Here is a 21,117-nt window from a genome sequence, read left to right as displayed (position 1 = left end):
TCTAATCTATTTTAGTCTAAACTAGATCTAGAAATTCTAGATATAGACTCTAAAATAATTTTAATTAGAATATAAATCCAGATCTAGATATACTGTAATAAAAATCTAGATCTAGTTTAAAAAATCTAGATTAGATCTAAATCCAGATATCATTCCTTTTTTAAACTCGAGTCACATAACGAGGCTTAATAAACATTACTATACCGAGTTCTTTTTTCATTTCATTTGAAGAATTAATTCCATATAACGTCAGAGGGAAAAAAAAACACTACGTCACACGGCCTAGCTAGACTAAAAATCGCATTCATCGATACGAGCCATTTATCGAGTGTTCATTGACTTTGGTGCACCGAGTGCGTTCTATTAGCATTTCATTTAAAGAATTCATTCCATACGATGTCAAATGAAAAAAACACTACGTCACACGGCCTAGCTAGAATAAAAATCGCCTTCATCATTACGAGCCATTTATCGAGTGTTCATAGACTTTGGTGCACCGAGTGCGTTCTTTTATCATTTCTTTTAAAGAATTCATTCCATATGACGTCAAAGGAAAAAAAAACACTACGTCACACGGCCTAGCTAGAATAAAAATCGCCTTCATCATTACGAGCCATTTATCGAGTGTTCATAGACATTAGTGCACCGAGTGCGTTCTTTTAGCATTTCATTTAAAGAATTCATTCCATGTGACGTCAAAGGAAAAAAAAACACTACGTCACACGGCTTTGTTAGACTAAAATATGTTTTTATTAATACAAGCAATTTTTCGAGGGTTAATAGACATTGGTGCACCGAGTGCGTTCTTTTAACATTACATTTAAAGAGTCCATTCATATGACGTCAAAGAAAAAAAATTCCATTACCTCACAATAGGCTAGTACCGGTACCATAAAAAAAATGTCTTTATTTACACGAGATATTTAACGAGGGTTTATAGACATTGATGCACTGAGTTCTAATAGAATTTATTCAAAAAGGATCAAAGCCGCATTGTTTTTGCGTTTTGTCTGTCAGTCGGTCTGTCCGTCATCTTGATATAAAAAAAACAACTAAAAGTTATTAAAAATTGATTAACCTTTATTCTACGTTTCAAAACATCGCAATAATTTTTAGGTATGAACACAATTGAAAAGTTTATATAATAGATTGTTCCGGATGTTTGTATAAAAAGTAAAAGAAAAAGAGAATTTCAGATAAATGAAATACCGTTAATTAAATTTTTTGGATGGTCTCGTATAAAAATTAGATGTACTACAGCCATGTGGAGAGATTTTCATACCTTACTTTGGTGTTTGGATTCTGTTTTCCTTAAAAATCGGAACATAATATTAACGATAATTAGATTTTTTTATGTTTTAGGTAGAAAGTTAAATGTACTGTAAGAGAGTAGTGAGTTAAAATATTTTTCATAAAAATCCGTAAAAACATTATTTCGTAAATGAGAAGATTATTTGTTTATTAATTAGAAGAGGGAGTTTAAACAATTATTTGGCGTTAGTAGATTTTTAAATAAATTCGGAAATTTCTGGCGACGATTTGTAAGAAACATAATCCGGAACTTTCTTTATCGATTACAAAACTTCTATGTTATGTTTTAGCAAAAAAAATTAATGTCTAAAAAGTAATTTTCAGTGATCAATTCTAGTAAATTACTTTTTTTTAAAGCCCAGAACAACCTATTGTCGATATTTTTAAAATTTGTTTAAAGATGAAAATACGGAACAGTTTGATATTGATAACCAAATTATAGTGACGCATTGTCAAATAATATAAGTGTAATATTAGTAAATTATGCGATTTCAAACAATCATTAGGCATAATTCATGTTTTATAAAACAATATCCGGAACATTTTTACACTTAATGAAATATAAGTCAGTATAGAGATTTTGATTTAGCATTAATATGCTATTTACATAAAAAACGGAACAACATATTATTGATAATGTGTTTTTGCAACGCTTAAGCATGGAAATTGAATGTAATATAAATTAGAAGAGCAAACAAACATTTGTAGGGGTTGATTAGTTTTGCACAAAAAAATCCGGAACAATCAATTTTTAGATACTTAAAACTATTGAGATGTTAGGGGAGGAACATTAAAGTGTTAATCCCATTTTCAATAGCTTTTAGAGTTCTAGTTTTTTTTAATCTAATCGTGACGGACAGACCGACCAACAGACAAAACGCACAAAAATAATCTTCTTTTATTCGGATGGGGGCACTAAAGAAAAAATAAATAAAATCTGATTTTTTAAAAAAGTTTAAGGAATTGGGCTAGCACCTGGTCATGTAGCGACGTTACGCTACTGCACGAAAATCGCTGCATAAAAAGTCCATTAAAAAAAATGTGCGTGATATTTACATACAAAATGCATTATTAGCCTTTATAAACAAACAGAAATGTTTTCTTTTAATTTTAGCAGCTAGTTGACCAGAAAAAAAACATCTTTAACTATTATTTATATTTGTTGTAAACATTTCCTGTACATTTTTAAAATATATTATACTTAGTGATACTGAAAATACACAAAAATTGTCCATCTTTGTTAGCATATTGTAACATTGCCTCCCTTACATTTACGTAATTGTTTTAGAATTGGTGTATTTTTATGAAAAAATCGCTTGCATAATTAATTTTATAAATTAAACGGTTTGCTTTTAGAAAACCAAAAGTAGAGGTTGCACCTAAACTTTTCAAGCCGCATTTAATGATGAAATAATATTTTTCATATCTCTTCTAGTTTTCGAGATCTGAGTGTGACAGACGGACAGACGGACATTTTGCACAAACCTAATAGCGGCTTTTTCCCTTTACGGGGGCCGCTAAAAAAAGACACCTGTTGACACTATTTGTCAATCAAATATATTAATTTATGTATTTACAAATTTATTTCGGACACTCATTTGCCTCCCCCCCAGGTGGGGGCCCGGGGGATTTTAAAATTCTCCCCCCTCCCCATCCCCACCCCCCTTAGTTACGCCACTGCACGCAGGCCTATTTATTTAGTGCCTATTACTAAATTAATGATCTACTCTCATCATTTTGATGAATAGGTAGCCTACAGATGAAAAATGGGAAATGTTAGGCTATTTCCCCCCTAGATCTAGTATTGTACACGATGGATCTCTTGAAATGACGTCTGTAATATAGATCTAGAAGTATAAGATAAAATCTATTATCAGTTTTTGCAAAATTTACTAGGTCTCTAGTGAAATAAAAATCTAATTATGATCCTCTCCGTAGATCTACCTAGAATCTAGATCAGTGATTCCCAAAGTGGTCTATATAGACCCTCAGGGGTCTACGAGGACTTCCAAGGGGTCTACGGAAGTGAAAAAATAAATTGGGGGTCTATGGCCTGTTAATGGGGGTCTACGAAGGCGGATCTAATTGAAGCATGACCATTCGTGAAATTGACTCGTTCACACATGATTTGTACCTTAGTTAATCCTTTGAATTTCAACCCTGTTAGTGGAATGATTTTTTTAAATAAATTTTTTTTTACGTATTATTTTAAATACCTTAATTGTGTCTACATGAAAGTAATAATTTACATGGCCGATTCTATAAAATTGACCGTAAATTGTTGGTTATTAAAAATTTGGCTTCATTCTTTCTTTGTTGAACAACTCTTGCATTTGTTCTTTATTTTTATGTAACAAAGTTTGAAGCTATGTCGCTATGAAACCATTGAAGCTGGAACATCGAGAAAAGTCAACATGAAATAAAATAGATTAAGATTTGAAATACTTTTGAAAACTTTTAAATTCAGAATTAAGCCACAGTATTAAAAAATGTTGATTAAACATCATTGCAGAGGATAGGTTTGTGAGCGTCTTACAATATATTTACTTAGGCTTATATCAAACTCTAAAAAACTGCACACTATAAGCAAAATATTGACTTTGCCAACCATTGAAGAGGTTTTACAATCTGTTTTACACAATCCTATATCTGATATCATTAAAAATTCCTCTAAGCAACAATACAGTTCAAAGGTGTAATGGTGAAATGAGTTTTGGACAATGAATGGTTATTGTGTTATTACCATTTACTTTTTTAAAAAGCTGGACTAGTTAACCTTGCCTGATAATGTAGTGGTATTATTATATTTTTGTTATGAATCAAGAAATTCATAAAGAATTGCTTTTTGCCTGAAATTTTGATCAATTGCTCTTTCACACTGAAGTATGATAGTTGTGAAAGGCTTATCTTTGACACTATTTTTTCTGAGTTCTTGGTTGCTAAGATCCTATTTTAAAACATAGAAATTAAACAGGAATCGGACATAGTCTATTTCACAAACTTGTTTCATAAATTGAATGTGGTTAACTTGCAGCTACAATGTGATAACCTAAATTTGATCAACACGAAGGCATAATCTCAATGTTTCATGTGAGAATTAAATTAATGAAGTATACAATGACAATGATAAATTTTCTTACTTTCCAAATTTAAATCAGTCAGACATCATCTAATCGAGAAGATAGAATGTTAACCCGAACTAAATTGAAGCCCAAGATTGACATTTTATTATCAAAGCTGCCCACCAATAGGCGTTTTTTTGTTGTTGTTGTTTAGTTACTTCTTGTAATGCATATTAAATTTTATTTTGCTTTATTTTGCTTTGAATGTCATCAATAAATATATATCGCATAGTAATCAGTGAGAAAAGCACATCTGAAGTTAATGAATTTTCAAAAAAAATGCTGGGGGGTCTACCGAAAACTTAAAAACATGGCAAGGGGTCTAGGAGACAAAAAAGTTTGGGAACCACTGATCTAGATCTAGATATAAATTGTATATGTTTTTAAAATCTAAAAATGATAGATAGATAGATAGATAGATAGATAGATAGATAGATAGATAGATCTAAATTGACAGCATACAAAAAAACTTATTAAGCCACGCCTACGAATATGTTAGAGTAGTTCCCCCTTTAAAAAAAAAAAAGGAGAAAAAGGAACGGCCAAGTGCGAGTGACACGAATCGATGAACTTATTCCTAAACAGACTTATTCTTATGGGGTTGTGGGGGGAGAAAAGTTTATGTTAAACATTTTTTTGAAATGTCGCTTAAAGTTACTGTTGTTGGAGCGGATAATGTGCCCAATCCAGAGGCTGTTGGAAAGTGTGATCCATATGCTGTTGTGGAATTTCAAGGTGAGTGCGCGACTGTTTTCTTGCTGATTCGTTGAGTTATTTTTAACCGTGCTACAGCCCACAGGTATTAGGCCGTGATAGTCGGATATTTGGGTACAGAGAGAAGAAATGGTTAAGAATTAGAATACGTTTTTTTAACACAGGGTTAATGCCCCATTTAGTTAAGCGAGTAATAACTATTTAAGTGGCTTTCGTCGCCATCTAGATTTTATACAATTTAATTACCATTTCGCCATTTGTGCATTAGACTCTAGTCACTCTAGACAGACTGGATTATTATTATACAATTATACTAATTTAGTAATTAGTAAATTAGATCTAGATTAGACTAGATCTGGTAATAATTGTAGTCTCAAATCTAGAAATAATCTAGATGTAGATCTAGTCAATATAGAATTATAGATTTAGATGGACCTAGACACTAGTGTATAATAAATAAATAAATATTACACTAGTACTAGGCCTACTAGTCTAGATAGATAGATTCTATATTCTAAGTTTTCTATATTCTAGATTCAACTGTTATTTTCGACTACATTATATATAGATCTAAATATTTAATCCAAAATCTATTTTAAGTATTTCTATTTAAAAAATGTTTTTTGTATCATATTCATAGTAAATTTCAATCTTATGTTAGAATTAAGATTCCAGATTTAGAGCTATAGTCTACCTTATTCTGGACTCTACATTTAATTTTCTCTCTCTCTCTCTCTCTCTCTCTCTCTCTCTCTCTATATATATATATATATATATATATATATATATATATATATATTTATTTAGATTATTTATTTAGGTTTATATCTAGATCTATAAAACTAATGCCCAAAGGCATTCAGTCACTATGGGCCTTTATTCTACACATTTTCTTTGTAGCACTTGGCTAGATGTAAATTTAGATCATACATTATGGTGATGCAATGGATATCTTTTTGTTTATTGTAAAGTCAAAAGAAAGGAAATAGATTTGGTAAAGTTAGGAACTCTTCCAGACTCACCAGAGAAGCTGCATACTTTCAAAAGTGCTCATGCAATGATTTGTAAGTGAAGCTGATCCTAATGGTACAAAAGCTGGTATCAGTGCAGCATAGGACAAAAAGTTTGAAAGAATCTCAAATGCCCATACTGGTTGGATGCTTGGTTGCAGCAAGAAAGGAATAAGCAATATTAGCCCATTCTTTAGAAGGCCACAGCCAGATTTGAGCCTTGTTCACTAGGATCCATGAAAATGTATTTCAGATGTCAACACTACCAAGAGGACACAGAATATCTTGAACATGTTCTCTACCAATGTAAGATGTTACATCAGAAACGCACAGATTTCAGTTTTGGGCCAATTCATGAGAGAGATTGAACTGGTATAACATAGTTGTCTCCTTGTACAGAGATAGGGAATCCCTGAAAACACAGCTAACTTCCAGGACAGTGCTGCAAGAGAAGTGTTTTACTGAACTTTAGTGCATATAGAGTTCCAAACAGTACTCAGTAGTTGTTTCTATTTTGAGTAAGGCTACACCTTTATTTAGTTTCCTTTGATGGGGAGGGGGGTTATGGAAGGGTTTAGAAATGGGAAATTCTATCCACACAACAAAATAGTATGGGCTTTAGGACAGATCTACATTCTTATGATTGAACTCTTTAAATAATATGAAATAATCCTTATGTTTTGCCCAATTAAGAGTCACAATTGCCATATAGACATGTATAGGCCTATTTGTAGTAAAGAACTTTTGACATATTATTTATATAAAACTACAATACATGAGTATGATAGGGCACTACTGCTGACTATTTCATATTTTCACTGCCTCTCTATCTTCTGCTGTAAATATGCAAAGGAAAAGTTATCTGATCCTTGATGTCATCCACTCCTTTTGTCCTTCTCACCTTCTTAGATCTTGTCACATGGGCATTATTTTACATTTTTGGAAGCCCTGAAAATAAGTAACCATTAAAAATAACACAGTCCTCACTTATTCCTAAAAAAACATCATTGTATGCAATATTAAAATTATTTCTATTGTAAGTTTATGTTGTTTATTATTCTCTAGTTATATATTCTTATCTGTACAAAAAAAGAATAAATGTTTTTTTTTTTCACTTTAGAAAAATTAAAAAGTTTATTTATAGATCTATATTAAATAACTTCTACGTTTTCCTTCTGCTGAAATATTGATGACATATTTCGTTTCAATAGGACACCATAAAAAGACACAAGTTATCAAAGGAGAATTAAATCCACAATGGAAAGAGGTAAATCTACAAAGTTCATTGTTTTTTCAGACACCCTAAGCTCTGTGTCTCTGTGTCAGTTTTGTAAGGTATTCTGTCAGCTAGTTGCTTCAGTTTGTTTTTGAGTCCTTTCCAAGAGTTTTAAGTTAACTATCTCTTGAAGCAGTGCTATAATAGTCCCATTTTTCCTTTCTCTTTCCCTTGCTTCTGTTTTTGTTTCCTGTTGGAAGTGTTGTTGTTTTTTATAGTTCTATCTTTTGACATGGTTACAAAAGTCAAGTTTATTTTTTTAAAACCTTCATCTGAATGTCATGCATATGAAGCTATACAACTTTGTTGTATACACATTTTTTTAAACTGGGGCTTTCATGCCTAGACTTCAAGCTCATCAAGCAGGAGAAATTAATTGTAATTGGTCATTGTGCTGGTCCTCTTTAAAACGTCTGGCCATTGTGGAGGGGTAACTAAACTTCAATACATTTGGTAGAAGAATGTTTTTGAATTACTCATTGTAACATATTTTTTAAAACATTTTTTTTAATAGGAAAGATTATACTCAAAGAGTTAGAGAAAATTTAAAATCAGAATTTTAAAGTCTTGAAAAAGGTTTCTCCTGTGCTGTGTTCACCTGAGTGTGGGTGACAAGACACTGTTTATTTCAACACTTGACCTTCTCTGTAACTGACCTGACAACCTTACATAGAGCACACTCATACACACCTGTCTTGTGCAAATAATGTTTTACACACATAACCTCGGGTCAAACAAAATTGATGTGCTGTTGTACATTTTAACCTTTATGCCTACTAGCAGTCGTTCCACTATTTGTTTGTACTAGGAGAAAAACAAAATGAAAATACGATTTACTTTCAACAAATCATTTAAGTTGTAAAGAAAAAAGAAAAGAGTCGCTATTAACCATGGCAATAAAAACTAAACCCTAACAGAGATTTGTCAGTCTAAATAAAGCGTTGATCTAATTTAGTGGCGTAAGGCTCAATGTCTGGTCCTCCGCAGTTTGTTTGTTCATGACTTTGATGATATGAGGCCATGGGTGTAGCCAGGGGGGGGGGGGTTTCAACACCCCCCCCCGCCAAATGAAAATCCCCCCATCCCCCCCTGCATGAGGGGGGGGGGAGACGGACTTTAGTGACTGATTTTTTGCTTAGATTTTGTTTATTTTAGGTGAGATTTGAATACTAAACCATCACTTGCCCAAGCACAGCCAAGGGGGTTTAGCAGTCAAATTCCCCTCTTCTATAAAACAAAACAAACAAAAAATAATGCAAATGACAATCCCCAAATTCCAAGAGCATTGCTAAGGAAGGTTTTGATTTTAAACCCCCCTCCGAAATTTACTATAAAACCCCCTCTTGAATATAAAAAAGCTAATTACACACTGAGAATGCTATGAGCGTAGCCAAAGGGGATTTGAGTTTAACCTCCCCCCTCCAGTGGAGTTTAAAGCTAAAAAAAAATCAATATGAAAAAGAAAAGCAAAATACACACTAAAAAATCTTTGAGCATAACCAAAAGGGTTTTAAATTTAAACCTCCCTCCAGTGGGGTTTGAAGCTAAAAAAATACCTCATCAATATAAAAAAAAATTACACACTCAAAAATCTTTGAGAGTAGCCAAAGGGGTTTTAAGTTTAAATCCCTCTTCAGAAATGGAAGGAAAGATGCTCTTATTTACTATTTAAAAAAAAAAGTTTCCCTGCGCCATTGCTTTGGGAAGTTTAAATATACACTCAGTAGTTTTTGGGGAGAAAAGGAAATGGAAGGGGGTGGTACTATTTTTTTTGGGGGGGGGGGGGGGGGGGATTTAGTTTTCTTTTCATCGCATTTTTTCTTAAATATTTTTTGTTGTTTTTTATCTATCTACATGACATCTAAGTTTTGTTGATATTACTTAAGAAAATCTCTATTGTTGCTATAACTATACAAAATCACTATAAACAATGCATACAAGACATAATAGATAAGACGCCTTCAATCAGTACACAATGCGACTGTTGAAGCTATAATAGACCTAGTCTACAGATCAGTTCAGCGTTTCTCCATCTACTCCTTAGTTTATTTCTATTAGTCCCACAGATAACTGATTTTATGCCATTACATAATTTCTTACGAGTGACCCATCCTAAAACAAAACTATGCCTGCCGAGTAATTACACAGATTGAGAAGCGCTACTTTTATGAAACGCTACTTTTATTGAATTGGTCTGTTCTGATTGTCTATGTGACCGTATACACCGCGAGGTAATCACTTTCAACATTAGTAGGCCTATTTGGAGTCATGAATATTCATGTCCAACACAGCACGCGCCTTGGTCTGTGTAGAGCAGCTCAGCACGAAATTACATTCAATTAATTGTGGTATGCAGGCACATCTGTTTGTAAGGTAGATCTACTAGCTTGCTTATCTGTGGAAGTCACGTCCTGTTGTTTCAAAGCTCGCAGTGGACTTTGACGTCATTGGGGTGAGTGGAAGAACGTACCGCTACTTACCCCAAGGTCCCGAACTCTCAATATCATTTGTAAAGATTTGAGTTCCCCTCCCCTACCCCATGGCGACTCAAGTCTTGAGGATGTAATGGGTCAAGTGGTTAGACCTACTTGTACTTAACAGTTGTTGACCGGTCTTTCTGCTGGTCACACACCATCCTGGTAATTTATAGGCCACCTATATTTTCCAAAATACTCTCATTTTGACTCCTAGTTTAGCTTGTAGCCTAAGTGTTAAAACGTAGGCTATACAAATAATAATAAGTGGGTAAAAGTAATCGTCAAGTGTTCAACAAAATAGTTACACAATTAGATGAAGTGAACATTGATCTCAATTCACCGATGTAAACAGAACATTGTCCAATTGTTTATTTTTCCATCGATTTAGACACCTGGTATCTTATCTGGTAACAGAATGTAGTGTCACACCTTTTAGTTTTAATGGAGCGTCCATTTATGGCGCCCACAAAGTCTCGCCGGCGAAAACGGGATTACGACAAATTGTTGACCAACCTTTGGTCAAATTTGTTCCCGACAATTAGTTCACCATTTGTTGTGGGAACATTTTTCGATAAAATTATTTGTGAACAATTTGTTGTGCAACCCACTAAAACGTGACTGTGGGGAAGTCGCTAAACATTATGTGGATATCAACTCATAAACTGTGATATTTAGCAAACATATTAGTTGAATATAATATTGAAGTGCCCAAAGGAATTTTAAAATCAGTATTGTAAACATTAATAATAATAATTTTATTTATAAAGCGCTGTTAACAAACAAAATGTAGGCTCAAGGCGCTGTGATAACATTACAAACACGAGAGCTAAAATGACAAACTAATCTAAAAAAGTTTTAAACAGGTAGGTTTTAATGTTCTTCTTGAAAGTTGAGTAGCATGTTGTCTATCTGAGATCAATAGGGAGTGAGTTCCAAACCTTTGGTCCATGCACTGAAAAAGCGCGCAGACCGTAGCTTTTGAGGAAGAAACGCGGCACCACTAGAAGCGTTGAGTCCATTGAGCGCAGGGCTCAATGAGGAACATATGGAGTGATCAGTTCACTAAGGTAAAGGGCATTTCATTGTTATATATACACTGATGACAAAGTGTGGCCACCTTGTAGTCGATTCTTGTTTTCACGGGAAAGCGTGCGCAAGAGCGTAGTAGCAGAATCTCGTCTTGTTTTTCTAAGGACTATTCGAGCGGCGTTGTTCTGTATACGTTGCAGCTAGGCTATTTTGTCACAGGTATACCTGCTAGCACGGCGATGCAGTAGTCAAGGCGGGAGAGTATGATATGAATGCCACAGCTAGCTTTTTTGTTGACTCTGTTGTCAAATATGGTCGGATCTGGCCTAATCTGCGCAGCTGCAGATAAAGACCCTTATGTGTGGGTCGAAAGATAGTGTTGAGTCGAACAAAACTCCAAGATTCCGAACTACATGGACATAAGGAACCTGGCACAAATGTTTTTTTTTTTTAAATTACAATACATCTATTTAAGTCACTCCTTCATGGAGGGTGGACGCTGATCTCAACTACTGCTCTAACGATTTTCCTAGAAATTTAACAGTTGGTGTATATCGCTGAGAAAAGAATTACTAGCTAGTTCGCCACAACTGGATAACTCTTGTTTGACCATTATAATTTTTCAGAGTAAAAAATAAATAAATGTAAATTTGGCTAGAGACTTACAAATTTATCTAGGTCTAGAGCCAACATGGCGTAGTCAGCCGTATTACCATAATTATGCATAACAGTTAATTTAAGTTGCTTCAATTTTATTAATGTTTATAAACGGTGCTTATATTTTCACGTAAATCTAATAAAGATTACATCTACATTCTTAATTAAGAAGTTGATCTACACTAGATCTTAAGAGTTCTAAATCAAAACTTTAGGTCTAGTGTTAGACCTAGATGTCCATAATATAAACATATAAAAATAACTGCATAAGTTTGTCTTCCGCCCTGACCTATGCAAAAAAAAAAAAAAAATTGCAAACATTCAACTTCAAAGCAGCTGACGATGATTCGGGTTCGATACCCGAATGGAATCAAATATTTTTTAAATTATTTTTTTATTATTATTTTATCATATTTCATATTTAACGATGGAGGTATTGTCTTTAAAATTAAAAAAAAATGTTTTTCTTGTTATTGTTTGATTTAGAACATTTCGAGTTCAGCTCTATCATAGTGTGTAACAAAGACGTAATGACTCAACCTAATGAATAATGGCATTGTGTTATTGCAAGTCTAGGTGATAGAACTGGCAAGATTTGTTTTTCTGCCAGGCTAGAATCTCATTGGCTTCTGCTACACTCTGCTAATAGTATCTATACTTTTTTTCTTCAATTTTCCGCTCTTAAATTTTTTTTTCCTATTCAGCGACTGCCTCTGATATATATATATGTAGGCCTATATATATTCCACCCAAATGAAACATTTAAACATTTCTTTGAGTTCTGACTGACACTATCAATTAAAATATTATTTCAATGGCTTCGACTTTTTTTTTTTTTTTACAAAGCTTATATCAAATCTATCTGTCTCTCTGGTAAAAAGTTTGTACACGTTATTTCTCTGACACAAAATTTCGGATCAAACTGAAATTTTGCACAATCAATAAAAGAAATTAACCAATTAGTTAATTAACTATTGCTAATTAACTATTTTGTTTGGTATCTCGAACAAGTGAAAGAAATTGTACTTGACTGGAGTGGTGGTATAAGGTTAATTAGTCTCCTCTTAATTAAAACAATAAAAAAAAAAAAAAAATTTACAATTTCCTCCAGTCACAAATACCTCACTAGCAGAGGGGTTAGCACGTCGGTCCGAGGAGGTTTGAGTCACGAGTTCGAATTCAGGTCGTCCCCCTCCTTTTTCAGTTATCCCTTAATTTCTCTCCCCCCCCCCTTTTCCCAACTGGTCCAGATAAGTGATAGGATCATAGCGTAGTGAGAAAGCTAAAGCCATGAAATAACGCTAAACAAAAACAATTGGTACAAAATATTATTAATCGCACCTATTTATTGTTGCTGGTCTAAATTTATTTCAAATGACTGATCCAAACTAATTGATACAATTACACTTCTTATGAGCTTTTTTTTTAAAAAAGTATTTTTTATGTTTTTTTTTTTAAGGTTCGAGAAATGAAAACTAAAACACTATTTTATAATTATTAATGAAATAATTAAAAAAAATAACAATGTCAATTAACTTTCATCAAGTCTTTTGTGGCTTACTACACTAACGTCCACAATATGTCTGCGATGTCAATATCTGGCTTTTTAAACAAATATAAGAATACTACTAATAAAATGGCACGCTATACATACAATGTTTCAAATCAACAACCGCAGTTATACATTTCCTAAAGGGTTGCATTTTAAAAAAAAAGTTTTTATTGTATACATTTCGCCAAGCAAACGAACGTTGTATTTGGGATTGAGGTCAGGAGGGACATTAATTAAAAACATACAACTTTGTAAATACAACTGCCCAAAAAAATATCGTTTAATGAGTGTGTAGTTTTTACACTGTTGATGTGTACAGCCTCCCACAAACTTTCACTCAGCCGCCTCTCCGCCTCTGAAATATTTCACAGTAACTTGCTAAATGTAACATCTTAGTCAGTAAGCCGTAACTAAAGTACAGTCTACACGCAGGCCTTTACTGAAGTGTAGTATTTGGGTTAGAGTGACAAAATGACTGCGTGACTGCAGTTGTTTAAACGCTTTAAAGCTTAAACACATTTTGTTCAATAACTTTTTTTTTCCTTGTGACATTTTTCTTTTATTTTCTTCATGTTTGCCTCTCTGCCCCTCGGAGAGAGATGGCTTTAGTAAGTTAATGTTACGGAAGGATTCCGCGTGTCAATCGCTTACCATTTAAATATAAGCGAAATGTCTTGTGTACTTGAACGGCATATGAAGATGTATAGCTATTTAGAGTGTGTGTCTTTGTACAATCAAACAAACTAACGCTTCAAGCAGTAAAAGCATGTTTATTGCAAGAGAGACTCTCCCCGACTTCATCTCTGTCACCTCATGTCTCCTTTTCTTTTGTTTCTCCCCTCCTATCTCTACCGTCTTTCCCTTTTGCCATCTCCCTTGTCTTCCCTCGTCTCCATCTCTCTTGTCTCCCTTTGTTCTCATCTCTTGTCTCCCATTGTCTCTATCTCTCTTGTCTCCCATTGTCTCTATCTCTCTTGTCTCCCATTGTCTTTATCTCTCTTGTCTCCCATTGTCTTTATCTCTCATGTCTCCCATTGTCTCTATCTCTCCTGTCTCCCATTGTCTCCATCTCTCTTGTCTCCCATTGTCTCCATCTCTCTTGTCTCCCATTGTCTTTATCTCTCATGTCTCCCATTGTCTCTATCTCTCTTGTCTCCCATTGTCTTTATCTCTCATGTCTCCCATTGTCTCTATCTCTCCTGTCTCCCATTGTCTCTATCTCTCTTGTCTCCCATTGTCTCTATCTCTCTTGTCTCCCATTGTCTCTATCTCTCTTGTCTCCCATTGTCTCCATCTCTCTTGTCTCCCATTGTCTCCATCTCTCTTGTCTCCCATTGTCTCTATCTCTCATGTCTCCCATTGTCCCTATCTCTCCTGTCTCCCATTGTCTCTATCTCTCTTGTCTCCCATTGTCTCTATCTCTCTTGTCTCCCATTGTCCCTATCTCTCTTGTCTCCCATTGTCTCTATCTCTCTTGTCTCCCATTGTCCCTATCTCTCTTGTCTCCCATTGTCCCTATCTCTCGTGTCTCCAATTGTCTCCATCTCTCTTGTCTCCCATTGTCTCTATCTCTCTTGTCTCCCATTGTCCCTATCTCTCTTGTCTCCCATTGTCCCCAACCCTCGATTATTTTTGTTTCTAATGATAAAATGCTAATGTTGTCGTTGTGTCATGACACAGCTACACACATTCTTGCGCTTTCTGCTAGAAAGATATTATCTCTTTGGCAGGACATTCATTGCCCACAGGCGACAGTCTTAAGTTCCTGTGTTTCTTTACGCAGGCAAATATTTATGTTGTTAGTACGGCAATGAAAACTGTTCTAAACGTAAAGTGCACTCATATTGGCGGATGTGTTGCACCTGTGTCGTTAAGAATAATTTTAAACAAATCCATCATCTATTGGCAACTCATTATGGCTGTTACAATAAATTAAAATGATATATAGACATTCTAAAATGTGAGGGTTCTTACCCGCCTTTCTGTTTCCTTATGCATACAGAAAACCAACAAAAGTAACAAGTTTCCTAATGGCTCAGTTCAAAGCGGCCCGTAACTTAGTTAACTGATACTGGGATACAACCCGAAACAACCACGACGACTTATTTTGTTCTCTAATTACTTAACGATTTTAATCTGTCAATGGTTTAGTGGTTTTTCCCATTTCATAACAAAAAGATGGTCGATTGATAATGACTAACCACTAAAACATGGACATGTTCAGTGGACTGGTTAGCTATTGACAACATCCAACACTATCAGTCGAAAGAGTAAAACTAAGTATAGTCCTAATTACGCTTGTAGATTTAGGTCAGACTGCGAGGCTGATTGGGCTACTTAGTTTGTTTTGGAAAATGTTGGCCTACGAGGCGAAACAAGTCAATTCAGCCAGTTTGTTTAGAGCATTGCCCTTAGTACAATTAGTAAGTTTCAAACACATATTATAGTCCAGTGATGGGAAATGATATGTATTATCATCAGATATTCTGACAAGCATGACTAACTAAGACTATAATAGACGCAGTATAAATTAGAAATGCAATAATCGCTTCCAAAACAATATGCCACTATATCGGACACGCTCTCGCCATGAACAACACAATACAGAAGGGCAATAAAAGGACGTTACAATTTCGTTTCTCGGCGTTTGTGTCCAGCCCAATACATTTAACCAGATGAAAATGTTCACCACATTATGGCCATTGTCAAATTTCTGGCTTCAAATCACAACGCCATCTACTGTGTGAGTTATCGTTTTAGTAAGTAAGCTAAGTGGTGAGCATACAGACTAACGACCAACTATCTTTCCTTCAAAAAAATAGGAACGAATGGGGCTACAGACCATTCTTTGGTCTCCATATAATTTAGGTTTGAGGAGACATCGCTACACAACATACTTTGGTCGTAATAGAGTTTAGTTTGGAGGAAAAATCCTTTTTTTGTGATTGTTTATCCGTGCATTGCTCCATTAAAAGAATCCTTTCCACAAGCTCTGATTGGCACTGCAATTATCTTTATGACAAATTGTAATGAGGCTGCCACATGGTGCACTCAGATTCGTCCCATTATTATATTGACCTTGTCCAAAATGATTCAACGCTGAGTAGTTCCCACCATAAAAATACGAACCATTTTGATCTGTCAGGTAACAAAACAAAAACAAAATGGCACTAATTGATATTGTTTCTTTTTTTTTTAAAATTATTTCCAATGTACTATCAATTCGCATGCACGTACTAGCTAATACATACTTGAAGTGATTTAACTTTGCTCCGAGCTAGACAAAACAAAAGGTACTACTATCAATTCGCATGCATGTACTAGCTAATACATACTTGAAGTTCAGCAAACGTTTGGATTCCATTGTCAGTGAACAGATAAGAAGAGAATTGGTAGAAACAATTGAGTTTAGGAGGAAGGAATAAGATAAGAGGATTAAAGAGTGCATTGACAAACACACAGTTCAAATAGCAAGTCTTACAATTTAATACACACATTGAATAAAAAAAATGCACTCCAAGACTTAATTAATACACAGACTTTTTGGTTCAACCAGACATAAATACACAGGGTGGCATGTTTCTAAAGCAAGCCAAAATACACACTTAGATATACATGGGGAGCAAAAATTAATAAACACTGAGTCATAGAGTCAGGCTACAAAATTTACACAGCCAGAAGTCAGGAAAGTGGATGAATCTAAAATTCCTTTCTAGGTGACAAACAGGTGATAGATTTCACTACAAACTCTAGATTGGTCCAACAGAACCTGGCTTTGCGAGAAATATCTTTGTTCTCATCTTCATCTGTTTTTGGTTTAGAATAACACTGACTATAATCAATAAATGTTTATTTTTTTACGTCTAATTCAAAAAATCGTAGACATAAGAGACACAATCGTAATTCATATTCCTTAGGTTTCAATTATTACAATTATTATGTTTTTGTTACACAGAAACATCGTATTATACATCTTCTAATCTTCTTTTTATATAAAGACTTGTAAACATTTATAGTAATTTTTCTTAATTACTTCGTTAGGAAATAGTCTGTTGTGTTTTACGCTAGTTTGAGAATCCCTGACACCTAGATGTGTTCGAATGAAATGATCCGACTATTTCAAGTCATTGATGCGTGCCCTCCTTCTACACCCCCGCACCGCCTTCATACTTTTAAGTTACCTTCAAGCGTGTGTGACAGGAAACATCCTGATGTGCTGATTTGACTAGATTTAATATTTACACGATCCGGTCCTACAGCTCGACTTAACGTATTCACGAGGTCTACATATAGAGCCATCTGTGAGACAGTGTAAGGTTCAAATAAAACTACTTGATTTTATTCAGTCAGACCGTAGAAAAAACAAATCCGCCTTGTACTTTTCACCCAAGTCTGAAGCTTATTACTACCGACCGATTGAATACAAAGTACTTTCACACATTCACGTAAAGACAAGCTCCGAAAGAACTTTAAAAATATCTTTTAAATTTGATGGTCGGTTTTGTGGTATGCGCTCCAGATGTGCCCACGACGGTTCAAGTTCGAAGCTAGCTATTCCCTGTAGGTTTGAACTTGGATATTATATATGTCTTCCTCATTTCTGAAGGAACAAACTCAAGAAATGTCTTGAAAGAAGACTGTTACTTCCTGCTCTACTTCGTATGTCTTCCTCATTTCTGAAGGAACAAACTCAAGAAATGTCTTGAAAGAAGACTGTTACTTCCTGCTCTACTTCGTGTACCCTACGACCTCCTCGGGAAGTCTTGGCAAGCTTAATACACAAAGAAGCGCAGGAAGTCAATCATTGGTTGGATGGACACAATTTGCCCAGTATTTGGATAGATCGGAAATGGAATTTTAAAAATTATTTCCGAAAAATAACGTCTTTGCAAAGTATTGTATTAATAATGTACAGAGAAGGATGCAACATGGGGGGAAAAACGTAAAAAGAAGGATGAAACTTAAAGGGAAAAAAACGCGAAGAAAAGGATGAAACTGAAACAATGTGAACGAAAGATAATGATATTTACCCCCACACTTTCCAAAGCACAGTTTGCTGCATATACTGTTTTACCCGTTAAAACTATTTTTGTTCCTTGAACTCTTTTCACTAAGGTTAATGTTGAAATGTTTGGTCTCTTGTACACTGTCAAACTGGAGTGTCCTTTTACTTTTATTTCTAAAGTGGAGAGTGTCCCATAAATTGCAACATTTAGAATGTCCAATGCTCGCAATGCAAACCTTTCTCCTGTGTTGAGAACTCCCAACAATAGGTGCTGTATGCTTATGATACTCTCACACCAACGGTTACATTTTCCTTTGCATGTCTAAGAACAGGTTGTGACTGCCAAAGGTGTATAGTTGAATTGATTTTTGTTTTCATTTCGAGTTACTTAGGATTAAGAAAAAAAAAGTATTTCACAATAATATTCAATTCGAACTCCCAGCAGTTATCTCTGAGACTCTCCCCAGCATCGTAATATTCCTATCTCAGCCCCACACACCATCTAGTCAGTTGGATATTTATTAATTGGAAGATAAGATCACTCCTTTGTCGCGCGTGGTAGTCAAATGAATAACTGGTCAGTTGGTTATCTATGTTCTTGTCTATTTGTACAAAATCTTGTCAAATCAATAAACTTGGTATCGAATTACCCTCATTGTGATAAAAGTGTCATGTCGTAGTCTTTGTTTACCCGCCACCAAGCAGTACTAATCCTCCACCTTGTAGGCCCCCCTACACCAGTTTAAAACTTTGTTTCATGTTATCAGGCCATGCGCTAGCATTACATTTCAAATCTCTGATGCTTTCTTCTTCTACTATTTATGTCGTTTCAAAAAGGTGAAGATTATCTTCTTAGGCTTCTGTTGCAGAAAATAAAACGTGCATTTTTTTCTAGCATTCATCACACTGTTTACTGAGTTGGACCGTAGGCTAGCCGAGCCGACACATTACGGTGATGTATAATCTGTCTTATATTCATCATGTCACCAGATCTTTGCCACGCAACTTCTGACACCAAAATGTAGACCCGCTCCCCCCCCCCCCCTTTTTTTTTTTAAAGAAAAAGAGACTTACGAATTGCGTTCCTCCTCCCTGACATACTGTCCATTACCTTCTCCTTGCTAAACACTTTCATATTTAATGTTATGAATAGTTGAAACGGGCATGTAAAATGTAAGAAAATGATGAGTTTGGGCGTAAAGTGGTGGTTGAGTTTCTTATTCTATAGTGAGATTATAATTTTCAAGAAAAGAATTAATATTACTGAATAGTTATTTAACCCCAGTTAGCAGGCCTTGAAAAAAAAAAAACAAGTACTCCCGCCTAGACATACACTAGGATTGTCGTCTGACCAGTCTAGAAAAGAACAGAAGTAGGCCACTGTTCCATTCTGGAGTTCTCTCTTACCACATGCTAACCTGTATGTCACATTGACCAGTCTCTTTAACAAACAAGACAAATACTTTGGCTCATTCTCTTGTTCTCATAGGCTATAGTTGGAGTCTCCATTTGAATATTTAGTGTGTTTGTTGCACTAGCGGATCCAGAACTTTGGAGTGGGGGGGGGGGGGCGATTTTTTTCCAAACCCTAACCCTAACGCCCAGTAAACCCTAACCCTACGCATAAACGTGCATACAGAGTGCGCGCACACACACACACACACGCACACACACACACACGCGCGCGCACACACACACACATATATATGTATATATATATATATATATATATATATATATATATATATATATATGTATATATATATATAAATATGAGAATAAAAAAAGCAGCATTTCTCAACCATCGGCGAAAAACAAAACAACTGGGGCAGCGCTATAAGGTTCTCTGGTGAAGTTCGGGGCGAAGCGTTTTCTTGCTTTTTTCACTGCAGAAACGCATTCTCCTGACAAGTACAACTCATTATTCATCAATGGAGTTCGGGGCGAAGCCCCGACCCCATAAGCGTTTTCTTGCTTTTTTGACTGCAGATACGCATTCTCTTGACAAGTACAGCTCATTCTTCACAATGTAGTTCGGGGCGAAGCCCCGACACCAAAAGCGTTTTCTTGCTTTTTTCACTGCAGAAACGCATTCTCCTGACAAGTACAGCTCATTATTCATCAATGGAGTACGGGGCGAAGCCCCTACGCCAAAAGCGTTTTCTTGCATTCTTCATTGCAGAAACGCATTCTCCTGACATCTACAACTCATTACCCATAAATGAAGTTCGGGGCGAAGCCCCGACGCCAAAAGCCTTGTCTTGCATTCTTCTCTGCAGAAACGCATTCTCCTTACATCTACAACTCATTACCCATAAATGAAGTTCGGGGCGAAGCCCCGACGCCAAATGCGTTTTCTTGCATTCTTCTCTGCAGAAACGCATTCTCCTGACATCTACAACTCATTACCCATAAATGAAGATCGGGGCGAAGCCCCGACGCCAAAAGCGTTTTCTTTCAATCTTCACTGCAGAAACGCATTCTCCTGACCTAAAGCTCATTATTCGTACTATTAAAAAGGACCTTTCGAATAATGTTTTACTTGAAAAATATTCTAATATAAATTTATAGGCCCATAATACATTGCAAATAAAACTGATTAGTTCCTTGAAAAGATAGGATACCCCACGTATTTAGATTTTTGCTTTGAGGATCGCCGCCGAAAAAAAACTTATTCGATAAATAGTATTCATGAAAACTATGGTATAAATTGTGAGTTATAGTCCCAAATTTTTTTAGCTAGAAAAATATCAGATTGAGTAAAGGTTGGGAAAAGGTGACTATGAAACTATTATTTGAGTTTAGAACTCATCTCAATCATGACTCTTATACTGAAAAATTTCATTTGAATTCTAACTTTTCCAATGCAAAGTCTTTCTTAAAATACTTATGATAACTTCATGTGAAATTACAAAAACTCTGTCTGGAAATGGGAATGGCGGTAGAGTGAAAACGATTAATCCT

At 35.1% G+C, this 21,117-nt stretch overlaps 1 protein-coding gene across 10 annotated transcripts in view; it reads left to right on the top strand.

Moving 5' to 3' along the window:
• The first annotated feature begins 4,937 nt into the window (after window positions 1-4,937).
• Window positions 4,938-21,117, top strand: part of LOC106072251 (myoferlin-like) — a 76,744-nt gene continuing 60,564 nt past the window's right edge. For all 10 annotated transcript variants that reach the window (XM_056007168.1, XM_056007135.1, XM_056007112.1 and 7 more), the window contains exons 1-2: window positions 4,938-5,168; window positions 7,369-7,424. In XM_056007168.1, the coding sequence (XP_055863143.1) occupies window positions 5,075-5,168; window positions 7,369-7,424 (150 nt within the window). In that variant the 5' untranslated portion in view covers window positions 4,938-5,074. The remainder of the gene's footprint in view (window positions 5,169-7,368; window positions 7,425-21,117) is intronic.

The sequence above is a fragment of the Biomphalaria glabrata genome, chromosome 1 (assembly GCF_947242115.1).
Source record: "Biomphalaria glabrata chromosome 1, xgBioGlab47.1, whole genome shotgun sequence".
In the NCBI taxonomy this organism is placed as follows: Eukaryota; Metazoa; Mollusca; class Gastropoda; family Planorbidae; genus Biomphalaria; species Biomphalaria glabrata.
The sequence above is the reverse complement of the archived record's forward strand: the minus strand, read 5'-3'. Positions and strand labels throughout refer to the sequence as shown.